The sequence below is a fragment of the Brachypodium distachyon genome, chromosome 5, assembly GCF_000005505.3.
Source record: "Brachypodium distachyon strain Bd21 chromosome 5, Brachypodium_distachyon_v3.0, whole genome shotgun sequence".
In the NCBI taxonomy this organism is placed as follows: domain Eukaryota; kingdom Viridiplantae; phylum Streptophyta; class Magnoliopsida; order Poales; family Poaceae; genus Brachypodium; species Brachypodium distachyon.
The window spans coordinates 8,684,588-8,699,512 of NC_016135.3; the positions used below are offsets into that span (position 1 = coordinate 8,684,588).

At 51.8% G+C, this 14,925-nt stretch overlaps 3 protein-coding genes across 5 annotated transcripts; 2 read left to right on the forward strand and 1 right to left on the reverse strand.

Moving 5' to 3' along the window:
• The first annotated feature begins 348 nt into the window (after nt 1–348).
• LOC112269482 lies at nt 349–1,363 on the forward strand. 2 transcript variants are annotated; one of them, XM_024456275.1, is made up of 3 exons: nt 349–474; nt 543–819; nt 908–1,363. In XM_024456275.1, exons 1-3 carry the CDS (start codon nt 352–354, stop codon nt 973–975), a joined length of 468 nt encoding a protein of 155 aa, XP_024312043.1. In that variant the 5' UTR covers nt 349–351; the 3' UTR covers nt 976–1,363. The 2 variants fall into 2 exon arrangements, with proteins under 2 accessions (XP_024312043.1, XP_024312044.1); XM_024456276.1 differs by having other exon boundaries at nt 543–792.
• A 1,022-nt stretch (nt 1,364–2,385) lies between these two features.
• On the forward strand, nt 2,386–3,702 carry LOC104581293 (protein FAR1-RELATED SEQUENCE 5-like). Its single transcript, XM_024456039.1, has 4 exons — nt 2,386–2,505; nt 2,585–3,075; nt 3,182–3,506; nt 3,658–3,702. Exons 1-4 carry the CDS (start codon nt 2,386–2,388, stop codon nt 3,700–3,702), a joined length of 981 nt encoding a protein of 326 aa, XP_024311807.1.
• Nucleotides 3,703–4,143: 441 nt separating this feature from the next.
• LOC112269489 lies at nt 4,144–5,007 on the reverse strand. 2 transcript variants are annotated; one of them, XM_024456297.1, is made up of 3 exons: nt 4,899–5,007; nt 4,581–4,830; nt 4,144–4,465 (listed from the first exon to the last, which is right to left on the reverse strand). In XM_024456297.1, the coding sequence occupies exons 1-3, from the start codon at nt 4,968–4,970 to the stop codon at nt 4,398–4,400; spliced, it is 390 nt and encodes a 129-aa protein (XP_024312065.1). In that variant the 5' UTR covers nt 4,971–5,007; the 3' UTR covers nt 4,144–4,397. The 2 variants fall into 2 exon arrangements, with proteins under 2 accessions (XP_024312065.1, XP_024312064.1); XM_024456296.1 differs by having other exon boundaries at nt 4,554–4,830.
• Nucleotides 5,008–14,925: the final 9,918 nt, after the last annotated feature.

The following is a 14,925-nucleotide window of genomic DNA, read 5'->3' on the forward strand; positions in this document are numbered from 1 at the left end:
ACAAATTTACGCCGGAGTAGGAGCAGCGAGCTCACGTCTCGTTCGGTATCTACATGCACCGTAATATGTTTACGTTGAGGCAGCAGGGGGCATAATTTGTGAGGAGTGTCCACTGTGTTTGGATGAGACATAAGAAAGTTACGTTGCAGCTTATAACAACATAGGATGCTAGTCAGCTAGTACGACCTTAAATTACGGCAAGCGATCGAGTGGTTCAGAAGGCTCTGTTGCTTGGTCACGTTGATTCATAAATCACCGGATTGCTATTTTTTGAGTGGTTAGAAATTCACTAGATCATAATTTTGTCGATATAAATAGATGCACGGCTATAGCTTGTAGATTGTATTAACAATGGCAGACACAGACCTAGACCACTGCAACGTTTGTAATTATCCGCAGTACATGTGTGATCTCGGGTTTTCATTTGAACTCCTCGACTGGTTCACCATATCTGCAGATTTCAAGACTAGCATGGTAAGCCCTATCACTGATCATCAGAAGTTGTTCATTAACATGTTCTAATATTAATTACATATGTGTAGGTCATACCTTGTAAATATGGGGACCACTTCACTCGTTATTGGAGGGGCGAGATGAAATTGGAAATGGAACCACTTCATGAATGGTACGAGTTCGAGGTAAAAAAAAGAGGGGCAAAATTCTACCTCGGAGGCGATTGGGAGATGTTCGCGAACATTTACAATATTAAGCAAGGCGATGAGCTGTGTTTTGTCCTTGGCCCAATCATCCACGAACACCTAACTGTTGGCCATTTACGCCGGCGGTCAGGCGGTATAGCAGTGCCTAGTTGCACCATTGGTCGGTTTTGTTCCCATTATACTTACCCATTGTCTGGAAACTTATGGCATGAGTTAAACCTAATGAATATATCAATCTTTATCTTCAGCGGAATACGAGGCTGAGCAAGAGCGGGACAAGATGGAGGAATGTACAACCTCGGTCGACACTCAATAGTGGATGATGATGACGCTTCTTGCTACCGTTGCCCGTCTCCCGTCATAATTTATTTAAAAAAATTACGTCGCATGGGGCGTCTAGCTCGGTCGAGTGGCCAGGGTTGGTCCTGTGACTCGTTAGATCGACCAAGGTGAAAAATAGTTAGTCTACACCCTGCGTATCTAATAGAGTATTGATGGCAAGTGCGGCACCACAGGAAGAGGGCGGCGATCGGGCACATCCGCGGCGAAGAAAGCTAGTATTGTGTTGTGTTTTTTTTTACGGATTTGACAAGTCTATATTGCCCTCCCACATTACTCCTTTGTTTAGATGGAGTATTAGGTATGGTAGGATCTGCAATATAATTTTATTTTGAACCGGTTATAAGAACAAAAATGCTTTTAATTATAATTGTCCCAACAAAAAATAAAAGATAATGATTTTGCAATAGAAGCACCCCTACGCTCAGCCCAACAAAATACAGCCCACGTGGCGCACGACACGGCAGCCCAGACACCAGCCCAGCAGCTCGGTCGCTCGCGCAACCTGTGACTGTGAGGATCGTCGTCTGTCTCGAGTACTGCCCATTCCCAAACTCCACGTAACGAAAAGAACGGAAGCCGCCCAACTGCAAGCCCCCAAAATCCAAAACTCTACTACAGCGATCAGCGGCCGGCGGACGAGAACGGCTGGCTCATTCACGTTTTCAACTCCATCTCGGCAAGGTGCAGCACGAGCGCAAGGCACGCACGGCATTGTTTGAGGTTTGTGTTTCTGAAAAAGTTATCCTGCATTGGATTTAGAATGATTCATGATGAACCGATGTAGTTGGTGTTTAAGTACTAATTAACCAGATTATGTTTAATGGAGACTAGTAATGCGTCCAAAATGATCTGTTTGAATCCGAAATACAGTTCGTGCGCGCATGCGTATATATATATATATATATCATATTTCTTCCCCCCGGCATCCACATCAACCGTGGTACGTACGTATTGAGTTAATCTCCAATCTGCAAGAAATAGTGTCATTTGAGAGGACAAAACAAAATGTACTATATGGCACATAGTTGCATGAACGAGGTATCTAGTCCCTTCAAAAGTTATTATCCTGAAAAGCTTGCTCTCACATGTGCTCCACTACCTCAAAAAGTATCTCTCTTTATTGGCCCATGATTATTGATGAGAATTTAGACACTTCCTGAAATAAATCAATAAAAAATTATGGCATGCAAATGTAAGCTGATCAATTTGCAATTTGCAGGAAAATAACATGGACTCATCTCCATGTGTCCGGCGGCGAGAACCGGAAGACACATCCGCATCTCCGGAGAAGGTAGTTGTGTCTGACCGTGCGATTGCACATACCTCTTACCTCACTCCAAAACATGGCGTTGGGACATCGGGAGCCGGGTGCTCAACTGGATCGATGGCCGGTGATAACCCAACAGCACGCCACCCAGCGATGCACTTGTCCACGATAACTCCGCCTCAACCTGTTCAACCACAAGAAATGATGACACCAGATCCGAACGCAAAATTTACACATGTAGGTTCTCTCAACTTCTGTATGGAACAAAACAATTATGACAATATTTTGATGTGTTTATGTTAATAATCTATTTCAGGGTGAGCAAGTTCGTGAGGACTTTGTTCCGAAGAAAAATATGGTTTTTGCTACATGTGAAGAAGGCTATGAGTTTTATCGGCAATACGCCAGGGAAGCCGGATTTGGAATTAAGAAACATAAGAACAAGACGATGTCACGCTTGTATGCTTGCTATAGGCAAGGTTCAAGTACATTTTACAAGACGGGCGGGGAGCGCAAACTTGCAAAAATGTCAAAGAGGGTTGGTTGCAAGGCTGCCGTCAAGATCAAGCTGAAAGGAACTGAATGGTTCTACGAGAATGTAGAGTTGGAGCATAACCATGCTCTCAACCCTAATCCATGTGAGGTGAAGCACATGCGTTCACAGAAGAACAAGGATCCGGTAATTATGGAATATGTTGATGATCTTCAGCAAAGTGGCGTCTCCCCTATCGCAACCATGAATGTGTTGGCTACCTTAAATGGAGACCCTGAGCTCTTGCCAATGAATGACCGTGACCTAGAAAACAGGTAAATCAAGACCGAATCAGTTGCATACATATTTTTTTAAAGACAGTTGATAACATACCTGCTAACTTCATCACTGCACTGATACAAACCGATATATGAAATGCAGAAGGGCGGCTAATTTACGAGAGGAGCAAGTGGATGATGTAAAGAAGCTCATGGCCTTCTTCAGTGAGTACAGAACACATAACCCAAAATTTTATTACGATATTGAATTCGATTCAGCAGGGGTTGTGAAAAATATTTTCTGGAGTCATGCTAGCTGCCAAGCTAACTATGCCGAGTTTGGAGATGTGGTCACATTCGACACCACATACAGGAGCAATTTTTATTGCATGCCATTGGGCATGTTTGTTGGGAGCAACCATCATTTGCAGAATGTAATATTTGGGTTTGTCCTCGTCCGCGACGAGACACAGAAAACTTTTGAATGGGTTTTTCGGACTTTCAAGAACTGCATGGAAAGAAAAGATCCTATTTGCATACTGACAGGTACACAAGGCCTTTTCTGTCTGCATATACACATCTCCAACCAATCACTTTGTAACCAATTTGTTTGCTGACTAATAATTAATTACTATGTAGATCAAGACCAAGCTATGGCAAATGCTCTTCAAGCTGTGTTTGTGAGGACGATTCATAGGCTCTGCAGGTGGCATATGTTGAACAAGCACGCGGAGAGTTTGAATAAACTTTATCACTCGAATAAAGGGTTGGAGGAAAAGCTACTCACAGCCGTTAATCACCCACTAACCCCGGCAGAGTTTGAGAATGCATGGCAGGAGATGGTGAGTGAGTACGAACTCGAGTCAGATCCAACATTGTGTAGTCTGTACGAGCTCCGAGCTAGCTGGATTGCTTCTTACTTCAAGGACATTTTCTGCGGGAGAATGACGTCGACTCAACGTAGTGAGAGCACGAACAGAATGGTGAAAGGACACCACGTTGATGATTCAACGCCTCTCCATGTGTTTGCTAAAAAAATGTACCAAGTGTTACAAAGGAGAAAAGATGCTGAAGGTCAAGAAACCGTTGCATCGCAGGTATTGGATCTAACAGAACATCAAATTCTGATAAATGGTTTATTGTATTCTCTATCATCTTAAGATCATGTAACATAAAACAGACAAAGATGTGCACTTGCCATCAATACTCTATTAGATACGCAGGGTGTAGACTAACTATTTTTCACCTTGGTCGATCTAACGAGTCACAGGACCAACCCTGGCCACTCGACCGAGCTAGACGCCCCATGCGACGTAATTTTTTTAAATAAATTATGACGGGAGACGGGCAACGGTAGCAAGAAGCGTCATCATCATCCACTATTGAGTGTCGACCGAGGTTGTACATTCCTCCATCTTGTCCCGCTCTTGCTCAGCCTCGTATTCCGCTGAAGATAAAGATTGATATATTCATTAGGTTTAACTCATGCCATAAGTTTCCAGACAATGGGTAAGTATAATGCGAACAAAACCGACCAATGGTGCAACTAGGCAGTGCTATACCGCCTGACCGCCGGCGTAAATGGCCAACAGTTAGGTGTTCGTGGATGATTGGGCCAAGGACAAAACACAGCTCATCGCCTTGCTTAATATTGTAAATGTTCGCGAACATCTCCCAATCGCCTCCGAGGTAGAATTTTGCCCCTCTTTTTTTTACCTCGAACTCGTACCATTCATGAAGTGGTTCCATTTCCAATTTCATCTCGCCCCTCCAATAACGAGTGAAGTGGTCCCCATATTTACAAGGTATGACCTACACATATGTAATTAATATTAGAACATGTTAATGAACAACTTCTGATGATCAGTGATAGGGCTTACCATGCTAGTCTTGAAATCTGCAGATATGGTGAACCAGTTGAGGAGTTCAAATGAAAACCCGAGATCACACATGTACCGCGGATAATTACAAACGTTGCAGTGGTCTAGGTCTGTGTCTGCCATTGTTAATACAATCTACAAGCTATAGCCGTGCATCTATTTATATCGACAAAATTATGATCTAGTGAATTTCTAACCACTCAAAAAATAGCAATCCGGTGATTTATGAATCAACGTGACCAAGCAACAGAGCCTTCTGAACCACTCGATCGCTTGCCGTAATTTAAGGTCGTACTAGCTGACTAGTATCCTATGTTGTTATAAGCTGCAACGTAACTTTCTTATGTCTCATCCAAACACAGTGGACACTCCTCACAAATTATGCCCCCTGCTGCCTCAACGTAAACATATTACGGTGCATGCAGAGACCGAACGAGACGTGAGCTCGCTGCTCCTACTCCGGCGTAAATTTGTTACGTCGCATGCAGATACCGAGACGAGACGTGCGCTCGGTGCTACTACTCCTCGACGTAAATCTGTTACGTCGCATGCAGATTAATATTCATGGTCCGTGCGGCGGGGTCGTGTGGCGCGGTGCGGGGCGGTCGCTCCAGCAAACCTGGCGTGGGTAATATTCTGCACCCAGGGAGTCAAATAGCGCCACTCTATATATATATATGGATAAGCAATAATCCTAAGGTTTGTTCTTATGGTGTTGGTCTTATCCTAATCCCAGCTAGGGTCACGTTCCTACAGGCAACACTTTGCTCTGATACCATCTGAAGCGATCCCCCCCTTATCAGGGTTCGATCTCTGCGCTTATTTGTGCTAGTCCCTGGATCGACTCACTAGCACACACAGTTTCAAGATGTAATACCAAGATACAAAGGTCAAATGTACTTTATTACATCGCATCATCTAGAACTTAATTGTACTTACAAACTTCCATGACCTCCTAGGCCAGCATAAGTAAATATTGTTTCAAAACCATGATAACATTGTATCATAAAACAGCAGCGGAAAGGTAGAGCAAATGGGCCTCATCTACTCCCAGAGGAGAGAGCATGTTGGAATGTAAGCACATGACCCAAAGAACATCGACGAACCTCACTCTTCATTTGATTCACCTGCATTATTAATTGCAGCCACTACGTGGTCAATACATGGAATGTATTGGCAAGTTCACCTGGAAGTTATAACAGATCCTACCAAGTATATGCAATTGAGGTATAGTGGAGTTCAGGCTTTATGGCGTGGAAGCAAAACATAGTTTATCCTACTACAATTGAAAGTTACAAAATTGTTAACTAATGGACACGGGGTAGAAACACCCATGCTCCTATTAACCTAGAGCACATTGAGTAGAAACATCAAGTGCCCCTACCCTGTTTAAACCATTCATTTTATTTAAGAAATTGGAATGAGTGAGACCTTCCTTACAGCCCCCAATGTCTAGTTGCTCATAATTGTCCGTAACCGGGGACACGGCTAAGTACTTAGTTTGACACTCTCGAGAGGTGGTACACATTCCCCACAAGAAATCGACGTGTTAATCCCTTGCTGTCCTCCGGGTGGAGCAGCAACGGCATCGACTTCAAGAATTTTCAGAACATATTCGCCCAAACCACCTGAGGGACCCGCGCTCCCACCTACACAACTACCTCAGTATAATCCCTCGGATCTGGGTTCATATTTCTTACTCCATCCAGCCAGAGCCCATTTAGCTTGTGGTTGTACTGGAAGCTACTAAACAGGAAACTAGTCCAGTCTTTGATACCCCAGGTGGCATTCCACATTTGCGACGCAAGCGCTCCCTGAATCCACGGAAGAGACGTCCTTGGACGATCCATCTCCGAATCCACGGAGACTCGACTCAGAGGGACCCATAGAAATGGACCTGACGTCGCATAACATCTCAAAATCTCAAAGCAGTCTACCGAGGATGGTTCATTAGGGTTGTTTTTGCCAAGTTTCCAAAATACTTCACATCTTCATTTCACAGTGATTGAGATTCCCTCCCACGTTTACTAACATAGCATGGCTAAGCAATACTAATCACAATGGCTATTGGTGGAGGATTCATGGCAAAGGTAACCCTATAGCTAGTAGGTCAATCATAGCTAGCATAAGTACGAGTAATAGTCCTATCAATGCATTTCTACATACAACTCTAATGTATAAGTATTTTAAAAACAGACAGTAATAGGATATGATCAAAGTGAATTTGCCTTGGTAGTAGTTGGAGTTCAAACACTCGTCACAATCACAAGGTTCGCTCTCCGAGAATACTAAAGAATACAAACAATGCATACATAAACACACCATACAAACAAAAGAATATGTATGCCATGATGCAATGCAAAACATGTGACATGGGTGGATTGATTTTATTCGGGTGATCTACTGGTCCAAAGCATTGAGAATTAAGCACATGTAATTAGGGTTTTAAACCCTAAAATAAGGTTTTATTGGCATCAGCCAAATAAATTAATTCAAAAATATTTATTTCTCTATCCCAATGGACAGAGGATAATAAAACAAATTTTTGGGCACTGGTTTTAATTAAAAAGGACCCCTAGATAAATAGTTATGAATTAAATGGCATAAAACCTTATTCTGTAATTTGAATGTGATTTAAAAATTTAAATTTGAAATTGGACAGTGCCAAAAGATTCTACAGTTCCTAAGGATTCCAGAAAGGTGTGGATCAACAAATTTGGCCAAACAGATTAAAAGATATGATCATTTGAAGTTTCGGGGGCTTTTCTGCAAAAGGGGCTGGGTCGACGCTGCGAGGCACAGTGACGCGGTCGGCGCGGGGTTGGGCGGTCGGACGCCTTGCCTAGGACAGCGTGAAGACGGCGGCGGGCGGCGGAGCTCCGGCGAGCGACGGGCGACGTGGTTCCGGCGGCTAGGGTGCACCAAAAACAAAGCTACGTGTGTCTAAAGATGCGCATGGAGGCGGGGAGCTTCGGGCTTTATAGTGTTGCGCTCGGCTCGCTTCAGGAAGGCCTCAATCGGCGGACGCGGGAGTCATGGCGGCGACGGCGCGGCGCGGGGATCGGGGGGGTTTCCTTCCGAGGAAGAAGAAGGCCCTGACAGGTGGGCCCCACCTGTCAGTGGCAGCGGGCGCGCGCGAGGCACTTGGCCGGTCCGGTTTGGGCTGGCTCGCGTCGGGCCGGCTCGGCCCAAACGGTCGGATCGGTCCGGTTTCCCTTTTTTTTTCTTTTCTTTTTTCCTTTTTCTCATTTCTTTGATAACTTTTGATTTTGAACTCCAAATTGGTCCAAATAAATCCAGAACATTTGTAAAATCATGTTTTATCATGATACAACTTTTGGGAGTAATTTTCCCTCAAAATAAAATATATAAAAAATACATTTGCCCTATAAATGCCTTTAGGGCTATATAACTATTTAAATAAAATAGCTTTTCAACTCCAAAAATTATGGGATAGCTCATTTATGCAATAAACCCCTTTTATAAATAAACCTTAATGGTTTGAAGATCCAAAGCTCAAATAGGTGAAAACCCTGGGGTTTAAATTGAAATAAAATCTTTTAAAGCCTTTTGAGATTCAAATTTGAATTCAAATATGCAATTGTGGCATGATGCTTATGTATGCAATGCACATGTAAAAGTTTGAAATTTTTGGGATGTTACAACCAGGAAGGGAAAGGAGGGGAAGGCCCCAAAGAAAGCGGCGGCCAGCAAAAGCGAGCCGGCCGCCAAGGCCACCGCCGACAAAGACCAGAAGATGCGGGCGATGAGGGCCTCACTCGCCTTTTACCGGCCCGGCTTCGACAGCGAGGCGCTGGCCAAGATCCAGCACGCTGTTGCCTCCGGGTTCAACGAGCACGGGGAGACCCTGATCTTCCCCGCGGGCGCCGACCACCAGGAAAATGACTTCCAGGTGTTCGGGCTCTTCATCCTCACCGGGCTGGTGCCGCTGTTCTCCCTGTTGCTCCACGCGCTGATGGAGTCGTATCAACTGCGGGTGGCGCAGCTCCACCCTACATCTCTCTACCTCCTCGCCACCTTCCAGTTCATTTGTGAATCATTCGTCGGGGTAATGCCGTCGGTGGCACTGTTCCGGCATTACTTCTACCCCCCGATCGACAACGCGAATGCGATGTCGTCGGGGGTAGTGTTCCACGCCCGCGACCGGATGAAGTTCGAGTTCATCGTCCGGTCGGAGAAGAAGATCGAGAAGGTGTGGCGGGGCGACTGGTGCTGGGTCCGGGTAGAAGACCCCGAGGAGTTCATCCTCTCGCCCACCGAGCTGCCGGAACCCCACAGCGGCTAGCGGGACCGGTACCATCGTGACGCCGATCTCCTCCCCATCGTGGAGAAGATCAAGGCTTTGCGGCTGGCAGGGCTTACCGATGTTGACGTGGCGCGAACCTTCATCAGCCGGCGAGTCGCGCCGCTCCAACTGCGCTCCCGCCCCGTGTGGATGTACACGAGGCCCGGGGACAGGACACGCCTCCATCGCGAGGGCGTGGACCGGGAATCCTTCCAGGTGTGGGTGAGGGGGATCTCCGGCGAGGACCTTCCCGCTACGGGGTTCCCGCCGGGGGTAATCTCCCTCCACGCCGGCGTTCAGGGCTGAACAACATCGTCGCCTCCTTCCTGCCCTACAACGAGTGGGGATTGATGGATGATAACCCCACTCGGTCCCTGCGCTCTCCTCCGCCGGCACCTCGCGGGAAGCAGGTGCTTGAGGAGAGCGGGGGTGACTCGGAGGTAAGCTGGCCCTCCCTTCGGTCTTCAGACGACTAGGCGGGCCAGCCTGCTGCGTACTATGCAGTCGTCTCTGTCGACGACGATGACGAGGACAGCGACGACGCGCCCCTGATCGTGCGCAGATCAAAGGCGCACGCAGCGGCCGCGGCTACCTCCACGGGGGCTGCGGCGGCATCCCCCTCCCCCCCCCCCCACGGCGGCTCCCAGCTCCGCGCCGGCGGCCGCAATGGGGGCGTCTGTCGGCACCTCAGCGGCGACCACCACTGCAGTGGTTGCCGGAGCCACGACGGTGACCATCCCGGCAGCGACCGCCAGCGGCCCGGAGGCGGCAACCTCAGCAGCAGCTGCCGGGGCCGCGACGGCAACCACACCGGCGACGGCCCCGTCGTCGGTGCCTGCGGTGCCCCGGGCCGCGGCTGCAGGCCCGAGCGCACACGCACGGGAAGCGGGTGCTACTGTGGTTGACCTCGACTCCGACGTCGAGGTTATAGGGACGGCGGAGGGGCCGGAAGCAGCCCCCACACCAAGCCCTGTTGCGTCGGCCGCAGCGGCAGCGGCGACCATCACCGCCACCAGGACGGTGTTCGGCGTCGCGCCGGCGGCCGTAGACGCCGCTGGCGCGGATTCATCTGCTGCCCAGCAGGGGGCGGCCCCTGACGGGGGCGCGGCAACCTCACCAGCCCCGCAGTCCCCGGGCGCGAGTGAGAGGAAGGTCGCCGGGGAGGAGCGAGCGGACGCTCTGCCGCAAGCGGACGACCCCCCGCCCAGCTATACGGTAGCGGCGGGGGCTTCGTCGTCGTCGACCGCTTCCTTCGACACCGACCTCGGCACCCTTGCCGAGGTGGCTTGGAATCCCATCACCTGGGATCCGAGCGTCTTCGACCAAGGGCACCGGTTCCTTGACGCCGTCAAGGACCAGCAACTAGACTTTGTCACCTCCTTCAACGAGGTGAGGGAGCACCACGCGATCGCCAAAAGCCAGCTTGGCGAGCTGCGGCAAGCCGTGGAGAAGGAGCGGCAGGAACTCTCCCAGCTACGGGAGGAGACGCGCCTTGCCCAGGAAGCTTTGGAGGTTGCCGACACACCGGTCGTCCCGGAAGAAGAGCTCTACCGGCGGATGGAGGGTCAGCGCCGAGCTCCAGGGAGCTTTGGACTCGCTGGTGGCGGCTCAAGTGGAAACCAAGAAGGAGCACGCCGAGGTGCTCACTGCAGCCTAGGCCCGGATCGACGAGAAGAGCGATCTGATCGCCAACTACCTCGGTGAGATCCAGGGCCTGCGCGTCAAGCTGTAGGTGCAGGTCAAGACCACCGAAAGCATGGTGGACGTGGCGGCCCGGCATGAGATCCAGCTTGGCGCCGCCAAGGACAGGGCAGCCCGGCTCGAGATCGAGCTGGCCACTGTCCGGGAGGAGCTCGCCAAGGCCGGCGAGGACAAAGCGGCCCAAGCCGCGGAGCTCGCGTCGCTGGCGAGCCGCCTCCGGAAGGCCAAGAAGGCCACGCTCAACGCCCGGGTCCCCTACGGCACGTTGATCGGGCAACGGCAACTGGAGACCGAGAAGCTACTCAAGATCGCTCAGGAGCTGCGCGATCTGCTGCCCAGGTTCGAGCTGCAGGCCGCGGAGGTGGACGGCACGGACGCCTCCACGTTGATCCCGTTCTTCTCCGACTTGGTGGGGAAGTTCGGGGCGCTGGATATCTGGATCGCCAAGTTTGGCGCCAACGAGGTTGCCAACTGCGCCCGGGAGGTTGACGGGACGATCCTTCCGAGGATACACCTCTGGGACCCGGAGTTTCCCTTTGAGACGCTGCTGGACGCCTGGTCGGATAGCGAGGACGAGCCCACCTAGACTCAGGCGGTGAGTGGGTTCGTTGACGAGGTGGTCGAGCGGATGCAGCGGAAGCCAGACCCCGGGCCATCCCCGGAGCCCCCGGCGGAAGACGCTGGCAACTAGTTGCCGCAGCCCCCCGCCGGCCTTTGCTGCTTTCTTGTTTATCTTCTTTTGTTTTCGTCCTGTGAGTATGGCGATTTGCGCCGTTTGAACAATTACAGTTTCATTAGTTCATGTAATCGTTTGCTACTTAGTTAATCAAGCTCTTTAGTTCTGCTTAATCCTTATTCCTTGTTCCCGAGGCTGCCTCGCGGGGTGGATCCCTTCGCCCTTGTGTGTTGTGCTTTGTGTTGCCGGGGACTCGCGCGCCTCACCCTTGACCAGACCAGGGACCCGGGACAGACCCACAGTGCTGACCTGGGGTCAAGCAGTAGTGGCGAGCCACTCCACTTGCGGGGTAACTACTCCAAGCCATGACCTCCCGGGACGGACCCGGAAGCTGGACGGGGAGCGCACTCCCCCCGCAAGCGTCCTTCTAACACCCCGGCCACGCGCAGGTTTCGGGGCCACACTTAGCGAGGCAGCATTCAGTTATGCTTAGTTCTCAAAGAGTCTATCGTTCAGGTTCAGGTACTTAGCTTTTCATTTGGTCTCGTGCTCGGAACGTTTGCCGGAGGTGTACGCCTAGTACGTTGCCCTTGAGAAAGCCTGTTTGAGGGATGCGACGGGAACACCGCGGCAGGATCGCTGCCGGCGTCAAGCGCCGACGACGATGCTATCGCCGCGTCTCCGCAACAACCCTCGCCTTTGGAAGAGCCCTTGCTTTCGGAGGAACCTGTTCCAAGGGGTGCAGCAGGGACGTCGTGACTTCCTCGCCACCACCGACAAACGCGGGTGGCGAGGACAACACGGCGTCCCCGCAGCAGCCCTCGCTGCTTGGGGAAAATCTTCCTGAGAGACGTAGCAGGGACGATGTGGTGGGCCAGAGCAAACGGCGAACGCTGGCAGGTGTCTCCGCGGCAACCCTCGCTCCTTGCAGAGATACCCTTTGGAGGGGTGCAACGACAGCACTGCGGCAATGCACCACCACAGTGTTTCCACGGCAGCCCTCGCCCCGGAGCTGCTCGCTAGAGGAGGCGTGGCAAGGACACAGCGGCAGTGCACCCGCCGGCGCCGACCGCTGGTGGGATGCACCACCACCGTGTCTCTGCGATGCCCCTCAGAGTGGGCTTGGTGGGGGGATGCGGCAAGGGCGCGACAGCAGTGCACCCGTTGGCGCTGGGCGCAGATGGCATGCACTACCATCGCGCCTCTGCGGCACCGCCCGCCTTCGCAGCCTCTTCCTTGGCTTCGCTCTCAGCCGTTCCATGGCCGGGGCGCGCCTTTTATAGGCGCGGGGGAAGGGCTTGCCACCGCGCGTGGCGGGCCAGCGCAGCACCCGTGGCACCCCGCCCCTTGAAGTGCGGTACAGCCTTCACCACCCCGCATGCCAAGTTGCTGTGGCACACGTGGCGGCTTCCTCCTGAGTCAAGAGCCTCGGAGTGCGGCGAGTCCCTCGTGATGCGGTCGCTCCACACCACAAGGCGTCGCTACGCGCCACGACCCGTGGATGGTCCACGAGCATTACAGTGCGCAAGATTCCGTCTTTACCCTGCACATTAGATTCTTACCAAGCCCGAGATGCTGCAATTTTTTTCGAAATTCACGAAAACACAGAGCAATACGGATAATCTCCTGCCTCCCAGCCCCCGGGCACGGAAGGGTCGATGCCAAACTTGGATGTGAGCACTTTATTTCCTAGACGCAGCGACTGCGTGATGCACGTTGCCGGGAGCCCTGCAACTGCATGTCCCGTGATGCACGTTGCGGGGAGCCCGGCAACTGCATGTCCCGTGATGCACGTTGCGGGAGCCCGGCAACTGCATGTCCCGTGATGCACGTTGCGGGAAGCCCAGCAACTGCATGTCCCGTGCCGGAGCAATCCGGCAACGGGTTTTTGTTTTCGAGGCTCTGCGCCCCCTGCTCACAACCAATTATGGAAAGACACTTATGTGCACCTAAAGCAGGAGACAGGAGGAACATGCAAATAAATGAGGCAATCTTAAAAATCAGGAAAAAGCACTTATCTTTATTCACAATAACCAGTGGTTTACACACGGGGGTTGCCCAGCTACACTAGTTCGAGAGGTATGCATCGGCGGCATCACCTGAGGGTCGGGCTCCGCCGCTTCACGGGTAGAACTTGCGCAAGTGCTCAATATTCCAGCTATTTTGCACCGGCAAGCCATCTTCGATTTCCAGGCGAACAGCCCCTGGTCTGGTCCCCTGTACTACCCGGAAGGGGCCCTCCCATTTTAGAGTCAACTTGTTCCCGGCCTTCGTTCCTTGTATCCGGCGCAGGACAAGGTCTCCGTTCTCGAGCCCCCGGGGACGGACTCGTCTGTCGTGATAACGACGGAGTCCCTGCTGGTAGCGCACGGCTCGCACAGCAGCCCGGCATCGAAGCTCTTCGATCAAGTTCAGATCGTCAACCCTTTGCTCGTGTTGGCTAGAGTTGCCGTACGAGCGTACTCGGGGAGATCTGTGCTTGAGCTTGAGGGGAGCACCACTTCTGCCGCGTAGACAAGGGCGAAAGAGGTTTCGCACGTTGCCCGACTAGGTGTGGTCCTGATTGACCACAGCACGGGCTGGAGTTCTTCGACCCAGTGTTTCCCGTGGCCTTTGAGCTTGTCAAAGGTTCTCGTCTTGAGCCCCCGCAGCACTTCCTCGTTGGCTCGCTCCGCCTGCCCGTTACTCCTTGGGTGAGCAACGGACGCGAAGTGTATCTTGGTGCCCATGCCCTCGCAGTAGGCCTGGAACAACGCGCTCGTGAATTGCGTGCCGTTGTTGGTGATGATGTCGTTAGGCACACCAAACCGACACACAATGTTCTTGAAGAACTTGATTGCCGCCTGGGCGGTCACCTTCCGCACTAGTTCCACTTCCACCCATTTGGAAAACTTGTCGATGGCCACGAGCAAGTACTCGTCGCCACCGACTGCTCTCGGCAGCTTGCCGACGATGTCTAGCCCCCAGACCGCGAATGGCCACGAGGACGGGATGACATGCAGGGCCTGCACCGGCTGGTTGCTCTTCTTTGAGTGGAACTGGCACGCCTCACACGTCTTCACCAGCTGCTCCGCGTCGACGAGAGCCGTGGACCAGTAAAAACCGTGCCGAAACACCTTGCCGGCCAGCGCCCGGGAGGCCACATGGTGGGAGCATGTGCCTCAATGTATCTCCTCCAACAGTGCGCGCCCTTCGTCTTGTGGCACACAGATGAGCTTGACTCCATTTGCACGCCTGCGGTAGAGCTTCCCGTCCACCATGGCGTATATTTTGGCTTGCCGGGCCACTCGCTCCGCCGCGACGTCGTCTTCCGGGAGGGCCTCTCCCTTCAGGTAGCGGGCGAT

Excerpts from the sequence above, each read along its gene's own strand:
- LOC112269489 (XM_024456296.1), bottom strand. The coding sequence starts at position 4,970 with ATGTGTGATCTCGGGTTTTCATTTGAACTCCTCAACTGGTTCACCATA. Across the intron at positions 4,831-4,898 it reads CAGATTTCAAGACTAGCATG|GTCATACCTTGTAAATATGG; the intron begins GTAAGCCCTATC and ends ACATATGTGTAG. Across the intron at positions 4,466-4,553 it reads ACTGCCTAGTTGCACCATTG|CGGAATACGAGGCTGAGCAA; the intron begins GTCGGTTTTGTT and ends CTTTATCTTCAG.
- LOC104581293 (XM_024456039.1), top strand. The coding sequence starts at position 2,386 with ATGGCCGGTGATAACCCAACAGCACGCCACCCAGCGATGCACTTGTCC. Across the intron at positions 2,506-2,584 it reads CGAACGCAAAATTTACACAT|GGTGAGCAAGTTCGTGAGGA; the intron begins GTAGGTTCTCTC and ends AATCTATTTCAG. Across the intron at positions 3,076-3,181 it reads GACCGTGACCTAGAAAACAG|AAGGGCGGCTAATTTACGAG; the intron begins GTAAATCAAGAC and ends TATGAAATGCAG.
- LOC112269482 (XM_024456275.1), top strand. The coding sequence starts at position 352 with ATGGCAGACACAGACCTAGACCACTGCAACGTTTGTAATTATCCGCAG. Across the intron at positions 475-542 it reads CAGATTTCAAGACTAGCATG|GTCATACCTTGTAAATATGG; the intron begins GTAAGCCCTATC and ends ACATATGTGTAG. Across the intron at positions 820-907 it reads AGTGCCTAGTTGCACCATTG|CGGAATACGAGGCTGAGCAA; the intron begins GTCGGTTTTGTT and ends CTTTATCTTCAG.